Source organism: Copidosoma floridanum, unplaced genomic scaffold (genome assembly GCF_036245765.1).
Source record: "Copidosoma floridanum isolate Cflo_tuat_1 unplaced genomic scaffold, Cflo_Japanese_pri ptg000019l, whole genome shotgun sequence".
Taxonomy (NCBI): domain Eukaryota; kingdom Metazoa; phylum Arthropoda; class Insecta; order Hymenoptera; family Encyrtidae; genus Copidosoma; species Copidosoma floridanum.
Window position 1 is genome coordinate 11123817 of NW_028321896.1, and position 18936 is coordinate 11142752.

The 18936-nt window shown below is 40.4% G+C and overlaps 3 protein-coding genes across 4 annotated transcripts; 2 read left to right on the forward strand and 1 right to left on the reverse strand.

The window, feature by feature from the left end:
• Positions 1 to 736: 736 nt before the first annotated feature.
• LOC149374538 (BTB/POZ domain-containing adapter for CUL3-mediated RhoA degradation protein 3) lies at positions 737 to 2858 on the forward strand. The gene is made up of 4 exons (XM_089593257.1): positions 737 to 1515; positions 1607 to 1919; positions 2004 to 2202; positions 2368 to 2858. Exons 1-4 carry the CDS (start codon positions 1248 to 1250, stop codon positions 2569 to 2571), a joined length of 984 nt encoding a protein of 327 aa, XP_089449383.1. The 5' UTR covers positions 737 to 1247; the 3' UTR covers positions 2572 to 2858.
• Positions 2859 to 4682: 1824 nt separating this feature from the next.
• On the forward strand, positions 4683 to 6394 carry LOC106644537 (INO80 complex subunit B). 2 transcript variants are annotated; one of them, XM_089592580.1, is made up of 6 exons: positions 4683 to 4970; positions 5044 to 5214; positions 5297 to 5483; positions 5556 to 5792; positions 5875 to 6050; positions 6119 to 6394. In XM_089592580.1, exons 1-6 carry the CDS (start codon positions 4921 to 4923, stop codon positions 6252 to 6254), a joined length of 957 nt encoding a protein of 318 aa, XP_089448706.1. In that variant the 5' UTR covers positions 4683 to 4920; the 3' UTR covers positions 6255 to 6394. The 2 variants fall into 2 exon arrangements, with proteins under 2 accessions (XP_089448706.1, XP_014215578.2); XM_014360092.2 differs by having other exon boundaries at positions 4683 to 4966; positions 5046 to 5214; positions 6119 to 6393.
• Positions 6287 to 11316, reverse strand: Agxt (Alanine-glyoxylate aminotransferase). Its single transcript, XM_014360090.2, has 7 exons — positions 11280 to 11316; positions 10752 to 11040; positions 9681 to 9881; positions 9098 to 9255; positions 8824 to 8979; positions 7229 to 7582; positions 6287 to 6839 (listed from the first exon to the last, which is right to left on the reverse strand). The coding sequence occupies exons 2-7, from the start codon at positions 10926 to 10928 to the stop codon at positions 6677 to 6679; spliced, it is 1209 nt and encodes a 402-aa protein (XP_014215576.2). The 5' UTR covers positions 10929 to 11040; positions 11280 to 11316; the 3' UTR covers positions 6287 to 6676.
• Between the last annotated feature and the right edge of the window lie 7620 nt (positions 11317 to 18936).

Here is an 18936-nt window from a genome sequence, read left to right on the forward strand (position 1 = left end):
TAAACATTATTTATACATATATTTACTTTGGATTTTGTCATTCTGGTAAAGAAAGCACGGTGTAAAATATACGTGAAGTTATGTGTAGTAATGTAGTTATCACTACTAAGTAGTGCCATATAGTCGATTTTATCATTTTATTAAATCATTTAAGCAGAATGTCTATACTTTTGGAGATCGATTTTCGGGTAAAAGACGAATTGAGCACTTGCAACAAATAGCACCGACAACAATTAATTTTCATTTTATATCTAGTATATTCGTTGCGGCTGGTTTATAATTGATTTAATGGCTCTAGCTAAAGCTCTGATTCAGAATTTTAGGAGCCACTTTTGGCGAAAACGCGAAAAAATGAAGACTGCTAGATGGCGCTGATCCGAATAATTATTAGTATTTACAGTAGAGCCATGTTATCACATATAAACCAGCCGCAACTAATTAAACAGATATAAAATATAAAGTTAACATCGTTTGTGCTGTTTGCGGCAAGTTTACAATTTGTCTTTTACCCGAAAATCGACCTCCAAAAGTATAGACATTCTACTTACTTGGTTTAATAAAATCGACTATATGGCATTATTACATGATAACTATACTTATGCTACACTTAATATACGATTGATGATCGATTTTGACTTTATTTCAAATTATTGCGCGCTATCAGCGTGCCCTCTCTCTCGTTGCCTACTGGGAAGGGGGCAGCGGGGGAGCCTGATATATCTCTGATGGATATTTAATCTTGTACGTCTTGTAAGCCATAAACAAGAGCTCCCCTCTGGTTACGATAACCCCTACTTAAGTAATTCTTATTTATTAGGGTGTTTATAGTAACCAACTTTTTTTTTGTGTACTTGGAACGACGAGCATGAAAAGAGAACAACCGAATGCTCAAACAATTATTTGTAACTAGAATAATGATATACGAGGCATGAAAGTGTGTTCCGTGACATTTGAGGTGTTATAAGTTCTATCTACCTTCTTACGTTAACTTTTTTCCTTAGCCAATTCACTTCGCGGGAGTTAAACTTCAAGTAGTGTTTTTGAAGTAGAGGAATAGAAACCAAGTGCCAGGAGTAAAAAAAATGGGAGTGATCCAGGTGACCTGAGCTGCAACAACGAAACTAAAAGTGCAACGACAGTAGTCTCTCCCACAAAGTGGCTGACCCTCTTTTCATAAAAACCCTCCTCGTCCTCTTCGTGATCGCATCGTTTCGTATATTTACTGTTATCTCTCGTAAATGGATTAAATGTTGGATTTCGAGCTCGACAAAGCCAACTCGTCGTCGCCAGCAGCTGCAGCTGCAGCCTCGGCTTGCATCATTGAACCAGTTGAGTTGCCTGTCAAGTCGCTCATCATGTCTGGCAATCAGGCTGGGAACAAGTGTCCCTCCGAGTACGTTAAACTCAATATTGGTGGTTCCTTGCATTACACTACCATTAGCACCCTCAGGAAGCATGATACAATGCTACGTGCCATGTTCAGTGGTAGGATGGAGGTGCTCACAGACTCTGAAGGTAAGGAACTGATTATACAAGTATTTATAAGCGGTGTTTACATCAAATGAAGTACTAGCATTAATCCAATGCTGAATGGTTACTGTTTCAGGATGGATACTAATTGATCGCTGTGGTAAACATTTTGGGACTATATTGAACTTCTTGAGGGATGGCACAGTCCCTTTGCCAGAAAGTGCCAAAGAAATAGTGGAGCTCCTTGCTGAAGCCAAGTATTATTGTATCAGTGAACTGGCTGAATCCTGTGAACAGGCACTCAAGAGGAAAGAAAAAGAAACTGATCCCATATGCAGGGTGCCACTTATAACCTCTCAAAGTGAGGAACAGTTGCTTATAAGCAGTACTACAAAGCCTGTGGTCAAATTACTTGTTAACAGACATAATAATAAATATTCATACACAACGTAAGATTAACTCTGCATTACTTTAAAATTGTACAAATACGTTATTGTAACACGTAATTATAACATTTTTTAATTATTTTTCAGTACGTCTGACGACAATCTTTTGAAAAACATCGAACTCTTTGACAAAATGTCTCTTAGATTTAGTGGTAGAGTTCTATTTATTAAAGATGTTATAGGCTCTAGTGAAATTTGTTGCTGGACATTTTATGGGCATGGGCGTAAAGTGGCTGAGGTTTGCTGTCATTCTATAGTGTACACAACTGATAAAAAACACACAAAGGTAAGCTTAAAAGGTTTTTTTGCTTTGGTACTTACAATTTCATATCGTAGATGTAACTTTATGTAAATAGATCTTCTTTGAACTAAACAACAGTTTTAATCTAACATTGAATTGATACTCAATTGTTACTTTAGGCAAATTTTATGCTGATTGACCTTTTTACAGGTTGAATTTCCAGAAGCGCGCATTTACGAGGAAACCTTGAACATTTTACTCTATGAAAATCGAAATGGACCTAATCCAGAGCTAATGCAGGCTACTTCATCAAAGGGTGCAGTAAGTGGGGCACCGACCTGTACATCTGACGAGGAGGAGGGTGAGCGCTCTGGTCTCAATCGACTTCGTACCAACAAGCAAAACACAAACTGACCCACCCTGATGCCCACTTACCCAGTTATTCGTGACGTGAGGCACTTTCTTAAGGCTCGAGCAAACATTAAATAGCTCATATGATAATGTCTTCAGAGAAGAACTGACAATTTATTAAATTTTTCACAAGTATAAATTTTTTACTTGGTTCTATCTAAGCTTTTAGATCCAATGCTTTGAACTCTTATTCTTATAAACAATTTTTTACATTATAGTTTATTAACATCGGTACTTTAAACGACTTTCACAACAATTTGTTGAATACCTCGATGGAAAATGTTTTTTTTTTTTTTAATCAGCAATCGCTGATTCATAATCGTCAAATAGGTAATGACTCAAAAAAATCTACGTAATTAGTGTGAAATCTTTATTGGGCTAATTGAAGCATGTGAGGGTCCTGGTTGTTAAATGTGCACGAGTTTTAAACGATATTTTCCCTAACACGAACGCGGTAAATGAACGACCAAAGTTAAAGGAAACGCCTTAGTTGAAAAAATAAAATCATAATATTTTATTTTAGACCTTTATTTATTTTTAGTTAAATATCTATAGATTACGAGAAGTATAAACTATCGAATCAACTACGAATAGAGTACGAAACTTAAACAATGAATAATCTTCTGTACAAAAAATATTTATTGAAGTTCGAATCATAATTTTATCAAAGTATGTTTAAGAATGACAATCTAGTAATTATTCCAATCAACTTTATAATCCGTCCACGTAGGTCGGACGGCAGAGTGACAGACTTGAGATCTAGCGGCCATGGGCTTAAGTCTTGATTTGTATCTTATGTTTGTGCCGAGCTTAGAAAATGGGTTAAATCCCCATAAAGTAAATTAATTAAGTAAAAAATCTTTTGTATCGATTTCTGTATAAACTATGACTGTCAACTAATTTTACGTGCCAAACTTTAAAAACATAGTCTAAAAATGAAATACAGATGCCATTTTAATGGAATTATTACTATTATTTGATCAATTTTTCTGGGCTACAGATATAATGAAAAACGAATCAAACCATACCCGTAATTTTGTAGTATCTAAGTAGTATTAATAAGTGTAAGCAAAGCTCAAACTTTTGTTTTGTAAATACGGTATTGACTGAAACTTGTCTGTTGAAAGTATGACTTATTTACATTTGTAATTGATTTCTTTATAATAAATCATTGACAAATAGCATTACAAATTATATTAAATAAATAATACATTCAAGTTCTTTATTGATTTGAGACACAACTGCCGACGTTTGATCGACATTAAGCTGATTGGTGTATTTCAATTTTTAATTACTTACACTTTCAATGTCGTAATTTTTACTTATTAATTGATCAAATATAATGTGCATTTTGCTAAATTCAAATAACTCACTTAAAATCTTTTAATAATGTTTTATTAAAGGTAACATAAGTTTTTAATAAACTTCATTTCACTACATTTTGGTATATAATTAACAATTTCAAACATCTTACTCACAGAATATCATGAATTTTTTAAAATAGGCTATTAATAAATTACATTACGTATACTTTATATGTTTATCAATTTTTAAGAAAGACAGACTGGTTTGAATGATTCTTAGGTGTCATTAAAATTCCCAAATGATGTATATAATAATAATTATATAAAATAGGAACATACAGTTTTAATTAAAACTGTTATTATTAAACTTGAACAGTTCAATTGTAAAGTGCAATGAATTTTCAAACTTAGATTATTCAATTAAAATAGTCGATTACGCAATGTGTATCAACGAACGAGATGTATGTATCGAAAATTGTTTGCAATTAGAAATTTTGTGACATAACGCTCATCCTCAACTGTAAAAGTTATATGATTATGTATTTGAGTTTTGAGTAAATTCAATTCAATAAATAAGGTGCAGTCATGAAATAAAATGAAATTGTATCACAAAAAAATGACTACTTGGACTAATAATTTGTAGCTTGACTGCTTCTTTGCTTTGCATTAATACCATAAGAAAACCTAAGTTTTTCTGAAACAAAAACTGAATCATCGCATAAAAAAATAAGTACCTACTCATTCGGCAGATTTCCGAGTCCGTCGTCCCGCGTCCGTCAGTCAATCGGCGAGTTTGGAGGGTCCGTTCAGTCAAATGAGTCAATACGGCTGAAGTTTTGAGGTTATGATTCATGCCGATGCGATAAACAGTGATCATAAGATACGAAAACGTTCGTAATAAAATAAAAAATAATTGGTGATCATTATTTAATCGTTTAACAAAGCACCTAGCTGCGTAAAAACGATAAATTCTCGAAACTAGGTTAACTCAACTTGTACTCATGTTCTCTTGAGAGGAACGCAAAGAATTGTTTGATTTCAGTAAAAAATGGGTAAAACCAAAGAAGTTAGCTCAGAAGAGGAAATCAATATAGGTAAATATTCTTGGATTTTGAAAAAAAACGTTCTCCAACCTTATTTTCCGATTAAAATATCCCATTTCTACCCCAACAGTTGATAACTTTGTCAGTTCAATACCTCAAAAGAGGCATAAGAAGCACAAACATAAAAAGCACAAGAGGAAGAAATCAACCCACGATGAAGAAAGCTACATTGATATTTCGGGTGATACAGACCTAAGAAAGACTTTCAAAGTTCGATTGAAAAAAGAAGAAGACAGAAGGTATAGTTGTTTCAGGAAGTAAATAATTATTTGCTGCCAAATGTTTTTCTAAAATACTTATTTTTTATAAATTATTTTGCAGCTCGGACAAAACAAAAGAGAAAGTTTTCAAAATTGCCAATTCAACTTTGCCAAGTACGAGTAACAGTCTTTCACCAAAAGCATCGATTAAGAAAAAAGTGATTAAAACAAATAAAGGCAAAGACAGTGGTACAAGCAGTGAGGAGGAAAGGTGGCTTGATGCTATTGAATCTGGCAAATTGGAAGAAGTAAGATTATATTAAAATATATGAAATTCGTCACGTATTTTCGTTATTATTAATGAAAAACGAAACTCTCAGGTTGATGATGAACTTAAAAAGATCAAGCCCAAGGATCCCAAGTTGATGACTGCTAGACAGAGGGCAATGTTTGAACGCAAGTCAGACACAGAGCCCAATGCTGGTATGGAACAACAGCTGATGTCTTTGCCTACTGGTTACAAAGAAAAAGTCATGACTGCAGAAGCCATTCAAAAAGCTGCTTTAAAGTCATTGAAACGTAAGCAACTTGCTGACGAAAAAAGGGAAAAAGATAAGGTAAAAAAATCGCATCTGTTTTAGCCTTCCTCATTTATTGTGTAACTGCACAGTTGATTCGTAATACATGAATAATTTGCAGAAAAAAACTATGGAGAGGCTGCTAAAAAAACAAGAAACGAAATCTTCAAAAATCGTAACAAAGAGCAAAACTTCAAGTAAACGTCAGGTTCCACTCATAATGTATAAGATAACTTTGGAAGGTAGTACAATATCTCTGCCAGTTGGAGAACGATTTCCTCTTCAAGCCGCAAAAGCGTAAGATTCCCAAAATATTATTCATTTCGTTGACAGTTCCGTAATTCATTAGAAAATTGTGTTTTCAGTAAGGATCCACCTAAACCTGTTTTATGTGGTAATCCAACATGTTCTAATCTAAAGCGATATTGCTGTGCAAAAACTGGAATACCGCTATGCAGTTTGGTGTGTATGAAAGAAAATTTGGCTAGGATCGTAGCGTAAATATAAGAACTTTATTTAATATTGTGTATAAATTAGCTTTATTTTTGTAAATAATTAGGCATGACAAATACATGGGAACACCTATTGGTATAATTAATAATTACGTGAAAATAATTTATTGTGGTTTATCAATTATTCGTATGTGAGAAAATACTTTCTCTGACTTAATGAGATAAAGGTAATATTAAATAAATTGACAATCTAAAAATAGTTGGTAATACTAACTAATATCAAGTAGTAGATTTGACTTTGAGTAACTTACTCACTAGCGTAATATCTGTAAAATTAATTATTCTGACTAATAAAACCATCATAGGTAAATCGTAAATAATAAAATTTCATATTTAAAGCGTATTCGTTAAGTTCATTAGGCGAGCTAGTTTATGGAACCAAAAATAAATTGAGGAACTATAGTTCAAGAGTTATAAATTTGATTTAATTTGAGCTCTGGCGTATCTTATTCCATCATCAAGTGCACGGAGAACCAAGTCCACGTGTCCGGGCGTGGCGTTTACTCCCATCAAACCGATGCGGACGATTTTCCCAGCCGTTGGTCCCAATCCACCACTTATTTCTACGTTGTATCTGAAAGGAGTAAATAGTTTTTTCATTGGTACTTATTTGGACACCCCATACGTCAATGTACTTTTTCAATCAGTCATCAAAACAAGAAAGTAAAGCTAATGAAAGTCAATTTCAAAAGCCGTATTACATTAATATTTGCAACGCGTAAAGTTTAACCGCAAAAGTATTGAGCGTCTGCCACAGGCTAACGTATACTTGAGCGCGCAAAAATATAGTCCCCGCGCGACAAAACTCGGAGTTCTATTTACAATTGCAAATGAAAGAGCGTAAGAAAGAAAAAGCATTGTACATCGCTCGCAAAATATATACAAGCAAGTATACGCGCAGTGAAAACAAACAACTCGTATAAAATATGATTGGGGAAAAAAAAAAAAAAAAAAAAAGCGTACCTCTCCATGGCGTACCGAATGACGATCGAGGCGTCAACTCCGCTCGGCAGGAGTATCGAGCTAATCGTGCGCAACCTGTGCTGCGGGTCGTCGATGAAGAAGCCGTAACCGCGTTTACGCAGACCCTCGTGGAACTTGTCGGTGACGGCCGCGTGGCGAGCCCAGGAAGCCGGTAGTCCTTCCTCGGCGAGTTGGGCCAGGGCCTCGCGCAGACCGTATACCAGAGTCGGGCAGATCGTGTGATGATACAGCCGTGGCCCGTTGTTGGCCCCGAAGCAGTTCCAGTAGCGGCCCAACAGCGTCATGTCCCAGTAATACACCGGCACCGCTGACTTGCGGCTCAAAATCTTTTTCCTGGAAAATTTCGGAAATTATTTCATGGCAGCAATTGGATGGCTCGATCTGCCCATTGTTTAGTAAAAACGAGACACGTCAGCCTGCATTGTGTGTATTCTCGCATGCACGTATTATATGAAAATCGGCGGGTCGCGCATACCGATCGGCACAGTTGGCGCGGTGAAATCGTCATGGGTATATACGCTAAAGGCCACCACATACCGTACCCAACCCATAACAAGTATGCGCACACCATCGCCAACATTCGCCGAGTCTAAATAAAGGAAGAGGGAGAACAAGAAGCGAGTAAGTGTGTATGCGTACGTACACTTGGTTGCAAGTAAATCGGCGTGACTTGGGTATGTATATATATTATATACTCGTGAGTCACGTGCGCTCTGCCGCACGTATATACGGATCGTTGTATATAAGTGAGTAGTTAAGTAGGGAGTTAAACTCCTGATGCCGGCAAAAGACTTTCCGCGCGATATACATGACGTGTCCCCGAATTGATATTCCGCACGACAACGAGGAGGGACGCCCCTATGTCTATATTATGCACAAGAAGTACAACCTAGTATGTACACGTGTATGCCGTTCCCGAGAGCAGCGGGCCTTTGTAATTGAAAATTTGCATGAAGACGTTTCACCCCTGCAGCTCGTCTGCCCGAGTTTCTCTTTATCCCCGACTTTTTCCCTCTACATGGGTACGTATACTCGAAATACACCTTGTACTCCATGCAATAAAGTTTCAAAGAACCCTCGTCTTCGTCGTTCGTAGTAGTACCCTGCACTTGTCCTTTTGACTGACGGTTTCAATGTTCAATTGACGATGGATTCATAATGCACCTTTTGCACGCAAGGTTCGCGTTCAGTGGCGCATGAGAAACGTTTCGACAAAACGACACTTTTTTTACCGCAACTCTGCGTTAAACTCCGCGCATGGAACTTTAATTTCCAATGTTCGCGCAACTATTTTCCATAGGCTAATCACCTTTAGTTTTTTACACTCTCCTTGCACTTTAAAAGGTAATCATAACGTTTCGGTTTGTGTGCTCGACGACGTTTTTGTCTCGTCCGAAATCTAAAATTCAATTACCACGGCCAAAGCAGCGGAAAGGCCATTTGCATTCAAAGCCGTTTGACTGCGCATAGCGTCAAAAGTATATACACGCGTTGTATTATGCGCACTGCCTATTATATTCATACCTCAGCAGTTCCCGACGGAAGTGCGCAATAGTACTTGTATATGTACTTACTGGGCCAATGGGCTGAAGCTTATGGGAGCGAGGCCGGGAGGTGCGCCGAGGACCTTTTGGCTGCCGGTGTAGACGACGTCGACACCCCAGGCGTCGGCAAAAAACGGCTCCGCGCCGAGGGACGCTACCGTGTCCACGATCAGCAGGCCACCGTACCTGTTGGTGAGCGTCGAAATGAAAAAAAAAAACAAAACAAATTACAATCAGTCCCCTCCTTTTTTTTTTCCTTTTTTTTTCAGTTTTGTGCCACTTTGGTGAGAAATAATTGACTTACCTGTGGACCAAGCTGCCGATCTCCTCCAAGGGCTGCTTGAGACCGGTAGAGGACTCGGCGTGCGTCACGAAGACGGCATTGGGCTTGTGGCGTTTCATGGCTTCCTCGAGCTCCGCAAGCGTGAAGGCGACGCCCAACTTGGGTTCTAAAAAGTCGACCTGTGGACAAAATAGTCAATGAAGCGCGTAACAAGCTTTTTAAAACAACAATTCTTCTCTTTTGACGCGGGGGAAACAAAAATAGCATGGGTGCAAGTGGTTTTTTTTTCAAGCTCCATAATATCATAACGATGTAAAATGGGAACAAATGGAAAAACATCCTCTGACCATTTATTTAAAATTAATAATTTGGTCTTGAAGGCTAATACAATTTTACAACTCGGGAGTGAAGAATAAAATGAATGTTCGCTTGCACAACGACGGAGAGTCGTATGTTATATTGTACACGCGCGTCTGTGCATTTAAATGTGCGCGTAAAAGTCATCAAAACAAGAGGTATTGTTTTACTCCGTGCACTGCAGGTAAAGATAGGTGTATGTCATGTGTCGTTAGATGGGCAAACAATGTATTATATATATACGCACGTGAATGCCGAGCCGATCGGCCATATCCGCCGCGCGTTTGCCCCACAGTCCAGCCTTGACAATGAGAATCCTTTCCCCGCGCTCGAGCACGTTGCCAATGGCCGCCTCGGTGCCGGCGTGACCGGAAGCGCTTATGGCCAGAGTCAGCGCGTTCGACGTCTGGAAGGCGTAACGCAGACCGGCCTTTATTTCGTCCATCAGCTGTAAAATCGTCATACACCTGCATGTTATTATTAGAGAGAGAGAGAGAGACACTTGGTATTTATGCCGATTGTGTGTACATTATACAGGAGGTACTTCCTTTTCCCTTGACTCTGATGTGCTAAACTGCGTGACTGTACGATTACCATCTTAATTTTTCTCGGAAGGGCTCGTTGTACTGGCGGTGGTATATTTGAGCATTAGGGGCCGAGGGAAGAGAAAAAATACATTATTTGTCGCACCTCTTGTTATATGTAACGTGGTTCCGTTAAGAGACCCCATCATAATTATATAGACGCCGATGGACGCATACACATGTTATAAATACGGTGATAAATGAAGGCGGATGTCCTTTAGTCATGGAGCCGGAAGCAAGTTCTTCAAAAATCGGTGATCAATATGGGTTTGGTATAAATATAACATGTGTGAAACTCGCGGCGCACCGATTTTGGACATACATTGATCGGTAACAAACAACTTCCGATTTTCAGCGATCGGGACTCGTACATTTTTAGAAGAGAAAAGAAGAAGAGAGAAAGATGAGAAATTCGGAAAATGCATAGGTAGCATATAGGTATAGGTCAAGCGCGACTTCTCGGAGAGAATGAAAGAACGCGTGAGATACACGTGCAGTGGGGGGTATAATATATACCGTATGCGTGTGCATGTCTGGCTGATGGGAAAAGGAAATCGGTATGCACACGGGACAAGGATACGGTCAAAGAGATGGAGAAAGAAAAAAAAAAAAAAAAAAAAAAAAAAGGAACGAGGAGGAGGGAAAATATAAGCGCGACAGCGTCGCCGAGCATTGTTGCACAGGCATGCTACTGCTTTTGTGTATGTGTGGTGTATAGATTGTAACATTTATACCTGAAAGATCTCGGGATGCATGTGACCCAGAAGTTGCTGGTGAAGCGCCCGCAGCACCCGCTGAGAACAATTGCTCGGTCCCGCGCCCGTTAATATCCTCTGCGGCAGCTGGATCGGCTTGAGCAGCTCCTTGTCCGGCTCCTGCACCACCAGCCGCACCGCAGCACTCCTCAACATGGTTGCCGGTGCTGTTGTCGTCGACGACCTCTTATTCACTGCCGATGCCGATGGTGATGATCTTCCGATATGGCTTTTACTTGCGGGGCTGCTCAAGTTCGGTGCGTTCGATCTGTTGAATCGTCAAGAGGCACTTGTTTACATTTTTGTTATTAATGCCACTGGCTCGAGTGTTATTTACTATGCGTTCAGATTTATAGCGGAGATTGTTCGGGTCGATGTAACGAACGGGGGGAAGTAGTATAAGATTTTTTTTTTCGAGCTTTCATTGATAGATACAATATATTTCCCGAGACGAGTTCATCGAAACTGGGGGCTGAGGGTAAGTGGAAAATTTTTCTCGGAACGTACAGGTGTTTGCGAAACAGTTGAAATTGCAGATGCTCCGATGGCTGCATCGGTTCGACTAAACGCGATCTCAACCAATTGGTACACATATTATTTTATGTGCGACGCGAAAGAGCGATAACCTTGGGCCGACGAAGAGGTGGAGCTTAATCATCTGGCAAATACAAATATAGTGACTGGCGCGTCTTTTTTTTTTTTTTTTTTTTTTCACGTGATAAAATGTACTTTGTATACGCGAATGATAACTTGATTCCAGCGGTAGTGTTTACGATGCGAATCGTCGGATATCTTGAGTATACGTGGAGCTGTCAAGTATACGTATAAAGACTCGTTGTTGGTGATTATAAAACACTCACATCCGGGTCCAAAAGTGGTGTACGCGATCATACTTTTGAGACTAACGAATTTTCCTCGAGTAGACGAAATCAGTCGATTTTTCCTTTTTTTTTCTTTCCAAAAATGTCATTTGGTAGCTCCATCGTGGTGTTTCGTTATGAATTATTTTTTTTGTTTACCTTGTATACCTGTGTTCGGGACTGCAAAAATACACTCGGCAGAAGAAGGATTGTAACTTCATCCAGATTTATCACCAAGGGTTTGATAAATTTATCAAACAAAATTTGAATAAAACTTTATTCGTATTTTATATACGTTGGATTCGTATCTTATACACACATCCCCCACCCCTTTTCTTCCAACGCGGTGCCAGTGAAATAAACGCATAATACACTTACCTCTTTACGCCGAAAGAGACATATTTTTAATTATGATACGTACATATATAGGTATAACTGTGTGTAATAGAACACACTTTTAATTCTCATCTTGTTTTTGCGATTACTCGAATAAACTTTATCGTGAGATCAACTTGTTATATATGCATGTATATTATATTGATTCGGTAAGTTGCGCAACAATAAACACCGAATCAATACCAGTAAAAATCAATCATTTTGTAACATCAACTGATTTTTTCCTACCTATATTTCACGCTCATACCTAACATAATTATCGAAATTACACACCCAATAAACCTTAACGTATGAAATGACAAAAAAATACATAAGAAAACAATATTAAACTGAAGGGCAATGCTCTATTCAAAATTTTTTACTTTTTTTTTTCATTTAGTGTCGATAACGTTTCGACTGCACATTGACAGCTCTTATCAAGTCAAAGGCGAAAAAAATATTATCACTGAGCAAAGTCAAAAATTGTAAATATGAGTTGCATATTTCCTTACTCGTTGTACAAACTAATAAGTATGTATTATTATTACATAAACCATTACATCCCTGTTTTCTTGGAATCTTTTTAATAAAAAACAAAATACCGAGTCGAACGAAAAAACCTTTTCCACTCAAATTGAGTCTCCCCATTCGCGTTGCGAGATATCACGGCGCACACATAAAAGACCCGTTCGCGACATCAAACCCCATTACCTGCAAGTGCACAGTCTCTCCCTGCTCGTTCCCGGAAACGCGTAAACATATTTATCAGTAGCCCTAAGAACATATATACATCCATGCATCCACGGGAAAGAAATCTCGCGATCGAACGGTTGGACCGGCGTGGCGCTCTCGGAAAAGGGGAAAAAAAACCCATATCCTATAAATCTCCGGTGCCGGTGGTAGCGCGGGGAGTTGCGAAAAGAGCTCCATACGACGTACATGTATACATATATATACTGGCCGGTAGAAAATCGAATTTTCCGGCTAGCGTGTGTAGGAGAGTGGTTTATACTGCAGTAACTCGAAGATCGGATAATGGTAAGTGGAGAGAGAGGGATCGGTTGCACGCGTGCTCGAGAAGACGATTTCCAGGTGATTAACGACGAGAGGAGAAGCCCCGCGAAATAGAAAAAAAAAAAAAAAAAAAAAATCACCGATTAATCATTCCGGCTGATTTGTCACGAAAGCAAAGCTCTTTCGCTTCGGCCAGGCGACGAGCCAGTGCGTTATACACCTTTTCGGTTCGTCGTGCGTGTAGTACCTATATATACGAGGTACGACCACCTGTTGCATTGTCGGTCAAGTATAGTATGGGTATATTGTGTGTAGGTACATAGTTGTTTGGTATAGGTAGACGTATCTCTTTTCGAAAAATCTTGCCGATCCCAGCATGACGCGCGCTCTAATATACGTAGGTACCTTATATGTACATATGACAACGACGCGACGGCTGTATACCGGTGGTTTTTTTTTTCCCATCCATATAATACGTTGAGCACACAGTGTTAAAATTATTTAAAACGAAATAGATCTCCGGTCTCTCTCTCTCTCTCCTCTCTCCTCATCGCGGAAGAGAATTCGAGACCAGCGGAGATCTTTTAAGGAGGTCTCTCTCCGTTGCTCGCCAGAGACTCCCCGCGGTGGTGGATCGATGCTGGAGGCTTGGATCTTTCTTCCTTTTTCACTGTGCCTACATGTACCGGCTTACGGGATCGATTTGGGTTTTTTTTTGTTTTTTTTTTTTTGCTCGTGATGCACATAGTTGTGGTGTACGTGTAACGCGTGCGCGAGGCTGCGGTGGTCGCTGCTTTCTTTCTTTTCTTTTTTCAATTCCGTAATGGGTGAACGCACGCGCGCACGCGTATTTATACGCATAAAAGCGCCGTATATACCAATTGGTTTTTATTTGATTATTTTTGCGACTCCGATATGCGGTCTCTCTCTCTCTCTCGAATCCTCGTGTATCGATTAAGTTGAATAAGCGTACGTAACAGAATAATCACAAGCACAACGTGATTTATATATATTGTACACGTGCAAATATTATCCACCAGGTGTATGTATAACTATATTTATTTTCGTATTTTTAAGTGCAGAGCGTGGCTTGTCGATTTCACACGTTTCAATCGATCGGCACATAATATACATATTATGTACACGGTGGTACACGTTCGTGTCCTATATAAACGTTTTATTTGGGCACGTGCGATTTAGAAAATTGAGCTGTTCGTTGTACAGGTACAAGCACATGCGATATATCCAGCGTCATTGGAGAAATATATAACAAGCCCCGAAGCGAAAAACCGATCACGCGTATATGTTATATGCATTTAGAAAACAAACCGGTAATCGTATATAAGACAAAAACAGTATACATGCATATAAGAGGAAAATCGGAGAAAATCGCCATATATATAGAAAAACAATAAACTCGGTCGGAAAGCCGAAACAACAACCACGGTAAGTGTACACCCAGCGAGAGGCCGATCATCAATAAATCATTCGGCCCTATGAATTTTCCAACAGCGCGTGCATACAGCCGCGCGTACTCTCGATTTTCCCCGAAAAACGGCCCGTTATTCCTTCGCCGCGTATAATATACCTATATACTCCCCCGACAGCTTTTACGTGCAAGCTCCTTATACAGGTATATATACGCGCGCGGATTTAGACGCTCAACGGGTAAGATTGATTTCCACGGCCGAGAGACAAAATACCTCGCTGCGGCTTTAAAAATCCCCTTGGTGTGTACAGCGCGTAGCGCCGAAGCAAGCGTAAGCCTTTGCCTCCTCGAAAACGAGCTCGATAATTCCTGCGTACACGGCACATAGGGCGCACGTAATGCGCACGGGTGTATACCTTGAGCGAGGGGCTCTCGAACGGGGGTGCCTGTACGTATATATATCTTATATATACGAGGGGGGGGGGGGCGTTTATTTTCGAAACACACGGGATGGTTAGCGGTAAAAGGAATAAGACGGGCGTGATGTTGCTGCACGTACATACTTACACACTTCGGTACAGAGGAAACGGCTGCCAATACACACACACAGAGAGTGTACCTACCGACCGACCGACGCTCGAAATAATACACCCGAAAATTTTACGTCGACGCGAAACTGCGCGTGTAATGCGAGGGTGAGGGAGGGACGCGCGCGAGTTTTTTTTGACGGATGCATAACGTGTACACGCGAAGGTGGGGGGTGGCGTTTTTTTGAATAATCGCTCGCGCCTTTGCGTCGCGATTCGTGGAACCTGTGTGTGTACTACGGGGGTTGTTGTTTTATTTTTCTCTTCTTTTGCGCGTGCTTCCCGCGTTTATTTGCGTCGTTTTGAGAATCTCGCGTGCGGGTGCAACTATATCAGCGTCATTTTTTTGTTTTTGTTTGTTTGTTCGCCAGGAAGTGTATTTTCTTTTTTTTTTTTTTTTTTTTTTTGCTTTATAATAACGCCGCAAACGTGCGGTGTGTAGGGATGAGATATAATTAATTTTTAATTGGGCTTGTTTGCCTAACAAAAAGCAACTCTCGTAGAATCAATGTATGTATAGGTATGTGGTTAAAAATTAATGTTGTACACGGCTGCACGATAATGAAAAAATAATAGGGCACACCCTTGAAATACGAGAGGAAAATTAAAAAAAAAAAAAATACCCATACGCACTCGAAAAAGTTGAGCGATCGCGATGATGATGAAGTTTTTAATTATACGCTCGATATATATTATATATGAACTTGGATGTACACGTTATGATGTGTACAACGCAGCATGCGCGTGTTGAACGTGTATAAAAGCGGAACACCGTAGCTATTATATATATTATGATGCCACTTGAAAAAACAAAAACATACACCATGTACAACAAACCCGTGGGAGCGCAATAACTCATTATATATATTCCGAGAATGATAAACATGTATGTATACCGTCGGAAAATTAATTAATTAATCGCGATGCTGATATGTTAACTAAAAAATATCCAATATTGTAACGTTACGCGAGAATAATAAAACTTTAAAAGTACGAGACACCCCTAGAAAACTATTGTATTTTTTACAAGTACAAAGAGACACCTATAAAGATCGGGATCGCCTTACATCGCAAAGTAGCCCCATATTGCACACCATTAATAATATACACATATGTACCCTACCTATACGCCCTCGCTCGTTATAGCCTCTCGATACCTATTGTGTCATACACACTAAGAGAGGAAGATGAAAAAAAAAAAAAAAAAAAAGACGATCGAAATCATTTCGCCGGTGTGGGACACAAAGAGGACAAAGCCGCGCTCTCCCTCTCTTATATATACATCGGGGATAGAAAAGACGGGCAATAAGAGGTGGAGGAGGGTCAAGTTCCACCCCGGCGTCATCCGATATATCTCGTTGTTTTCCATCTCCGTCTCCTAGCCGCTTGTAAACCCAGGTATGATGTACATACATATACACATGACGCCTATATGGGCCTATACCCCACCTTTTCTATAGAGCACTAGTGTTTCGGGCCACTCTTTTTTCCCTTCTCATTCGCACAAGTCCATCTTTCCCCCTCGCTTCCGAAAAAGCTATACACAATGTATACATAGAGTTACGGTCCAATCACTTTACCCGAGATCCATACACGGGTGTACTTGAACGAAACGAGGAAGTAGAGAAGACACCCACACTACAGCTCCATTTGGAAATAAGAGCCGGAATTGGTGCAGAAGCGCTCGTTTAAAAGTGTATAGGTATGGGGGATGACGCCGAGGTGCAGCGTTTGCCGCTCGATTTTCCTTTTTTTCTCCACTCGGCACTCGTACGTCTTTCTTCCCGGCCTCTTCCATTCCGATGTAGTATACACACTACACACGAGAGAGAGAGAGAGGGAGCAGTAAGTGATGTTGGCCGGTCTCCGGGGGTCGCGATACAGTTGCAAGGGGGCGGATATAATCGGGTAGTTTCCCTCGGCAATTAGGACACGAGTCGCTTCTCCCTCGGTGAATCGACTGCCGCTGCAACGTGCTCGTAATTTATTTTTCCCTCGCGGAATCGCAACGTGTACTGGTGTGATGCAGTGCATATATTATAATGTATAAGTCTCGGGAAAACGAAAAATCGTCCAACGGCGGAGGGATGAACCGTCGAGACGGTGTCAGCCCGCGGATCGTCGCGATTCGGCACGAAAAACACAACGGGGAGAGAGATACTTCCCGGAACGATCGAGGCGGCTGGAAAAAAAGGAGCGGGATAATCGTGGGGGGTAATAATCCTTCGCGGCAGTCGTTAGAGAACAATTATTGCACGAGTTGAGAGGGGAAAAAGTGAGCGGTGGTGAAGCGCTTCCGCGCGAGGACGAGCAGCGGGAGGTATATTGTAAAGGAGCGGCGAAAAACACCCGAGCCAAAGGTAAAGGTGTGTAACATATATTATATAGACTTGAGCTCGGTCGAATTGAAATGTCCTACCTGCGAGCAGGGCTTTTTCGGCTTTTCACGGGCCGCTCGGTGCTTATTTTTCCCGCCTCTGCACTTATACACTGGAGAGGGAGTTAAGTACATACATCAGCTCCGAAAGGGGACGGGATGACGCGGTGTTTATCGCTCGTGCTTTTCGGAGGGAATCGACCTTTCCCTGTTTTTTTCCCCTCCCCTCTCGCTCCACGAAAAGTTTGATGGCCCGGACGACGGGTTTTATCTCCTTTCTCGCGCGCACGCGTGGTGGTGTTCCATATATGCTGTGGCATTTCGAGATATGGTTTATCGGCGACGCAGAGCCGTTATCGCGTGCATCATGTGGAACCGAGATTTTTACTCGTAGGTCGTTGTACATGCAACTTTGTCGAATCTTCCGTCGCGGGCCGGGAGGGAGACTTTTTTTTTCATCCATATACCGAGTCGATGAATTATGCATCCGACGAAAAAAGGAGCACCGCAGAGCGGCCGTATTATATACCGATGGGTGTAATTTCAACGCGGCGTTTTAATGTTTAGATCGTCACATGGTAACGAAAAATGTCTTATTTGCGATCGACTTGTCCGTCTCGTTAATTAGGTGTATGGACATCGATAAAAAAAAAGGAAAAGGTAGAGGAGAAACGAAGGCGCGCTGCAACCACACCTCGTGAATATCGTATAATACATCCATCTTCTCCGACCTTGGGCTCGATTATCCCTCGTGCCGTTCAAGATCATATTGCGACAAAGATTTCCGTTCTTACACTCCTGCGCACGTGTATACATACATCAAAAGTGATGAATCCCCGAGAGATGATTGTTAGCGAGACTCGGGGGAAAAACAAAACCCAATCACGTGTACCAAATAACGCCGGAAGAAGCCACACTTGATTTTACGACATCACGTATAATTTCGGACATGTACAATAAACGCTCATGTAGTATACAATGTGCAGAGATGTACTTACGCGCGTATATTGGTGTACACGGGAGAGGATAAATTATTTTTTACCGCTCGTGCATCTGCTGCTTAAAAAACTGTATACCTCGGGGAGCCACCACTACCATTACGACGGATGCCTGCATCTTTAAATCATGGTATCACAAGAGCCGAGCCTCCATAAATCCCGACAAATTTCAAGTGCACCTATATAGACGCACGCGCGTGCATATACGTGGCTTCCTGGGTGTTCGCCGCATGTGCCGATCATGATGCCATACAGAGTATTATGCGCACGGATATTGGACGGGACGCCCCGAAAAACGAGCGCAGACCGCCGATCACGCGATCCTTTTTCCATACAACATGTGTACACATATATATATATATGTGTGAAAAAAAAGGGGGTAATTTATACATAATAAGTATATTGTACGTAGAAGATTTTATAAGTTCGACTCGTTATTTTCCAAATTTTGAAGTCTTTGCTTAAATATTTAAAACTTGCTCGATCGACCTTACCCAAGCTATCAGGGAGTACAGGTTTATAAG

Excerpts from the sequence above, each read along its gene's own strand:
- LOC106644537 (XM_089592580.1), top strand. The coding sequence starts at position 4,921 with ATGGGTAAAACCAAAGAAGTTAGCTCAGAAGAGGAAATCAATATAGGT. Across the intron at positions 5,215-5,296 it reads AAAAAAGAAGAAGACAGAAG|CTCGGACAAAACAAAAGAGA; the intron begins GTATAGTTGTTT and ends ATTATTTTGCAG. Across the intron at positions 5,793-5,874 it reads AAAAAAGGGAAAAAGATAAG|AAAAAAACTATGGAGAGGCT; the intron begins GTAAAAAAATCG and ends AATAATTTGCAG.
- LOC149374538 (XM_089593257.1), top strand. The coding sequence starts at position 1,248 with ATGTTGGATTTCGAGCTCGACAAAGCCAACTCGTCGTCGCCAGCAGCT. Across the intron at positions 1,516-1,606 it reads GGTGCTCACAGACTCTGAAG|GATGGATACTAATTGATCGC; the intron begins GTAAGGAACTGA and ends TTACTGTTTCAG. Across the intron at positions 2,203-2,367 it reads CTGATAAAAAACACACAAAG|GTTGAATTTCCAGAAGCGCG; the intron begins GTAAGCTTAAAA and ends ACCTTTTTACAG.
- Agxt (XM_014360090.2), bottom strand. The coding sequence starts at position 10,928 with ATGTTGAGGAGTGCTGCGGTGCGGCTGGTGGTGCAGGAGCCGGACAAG. Across the intron at positions 8,980-9,097 it reads ATCGGCAGCTTGGTCCACAG|GTACGGTGGCCTGCTGATCG; the intron begins GTAAGTCAATTA and ends GCTCACCAACAG. Across the intron at positions 7,583-8,823 it reads AGCTTCAGCCCATTGGCCCA|GAAAAAGATTTTGAGCCGCA; the intron begins GTAAGTACATAT and ends GAAATTTTCCAG.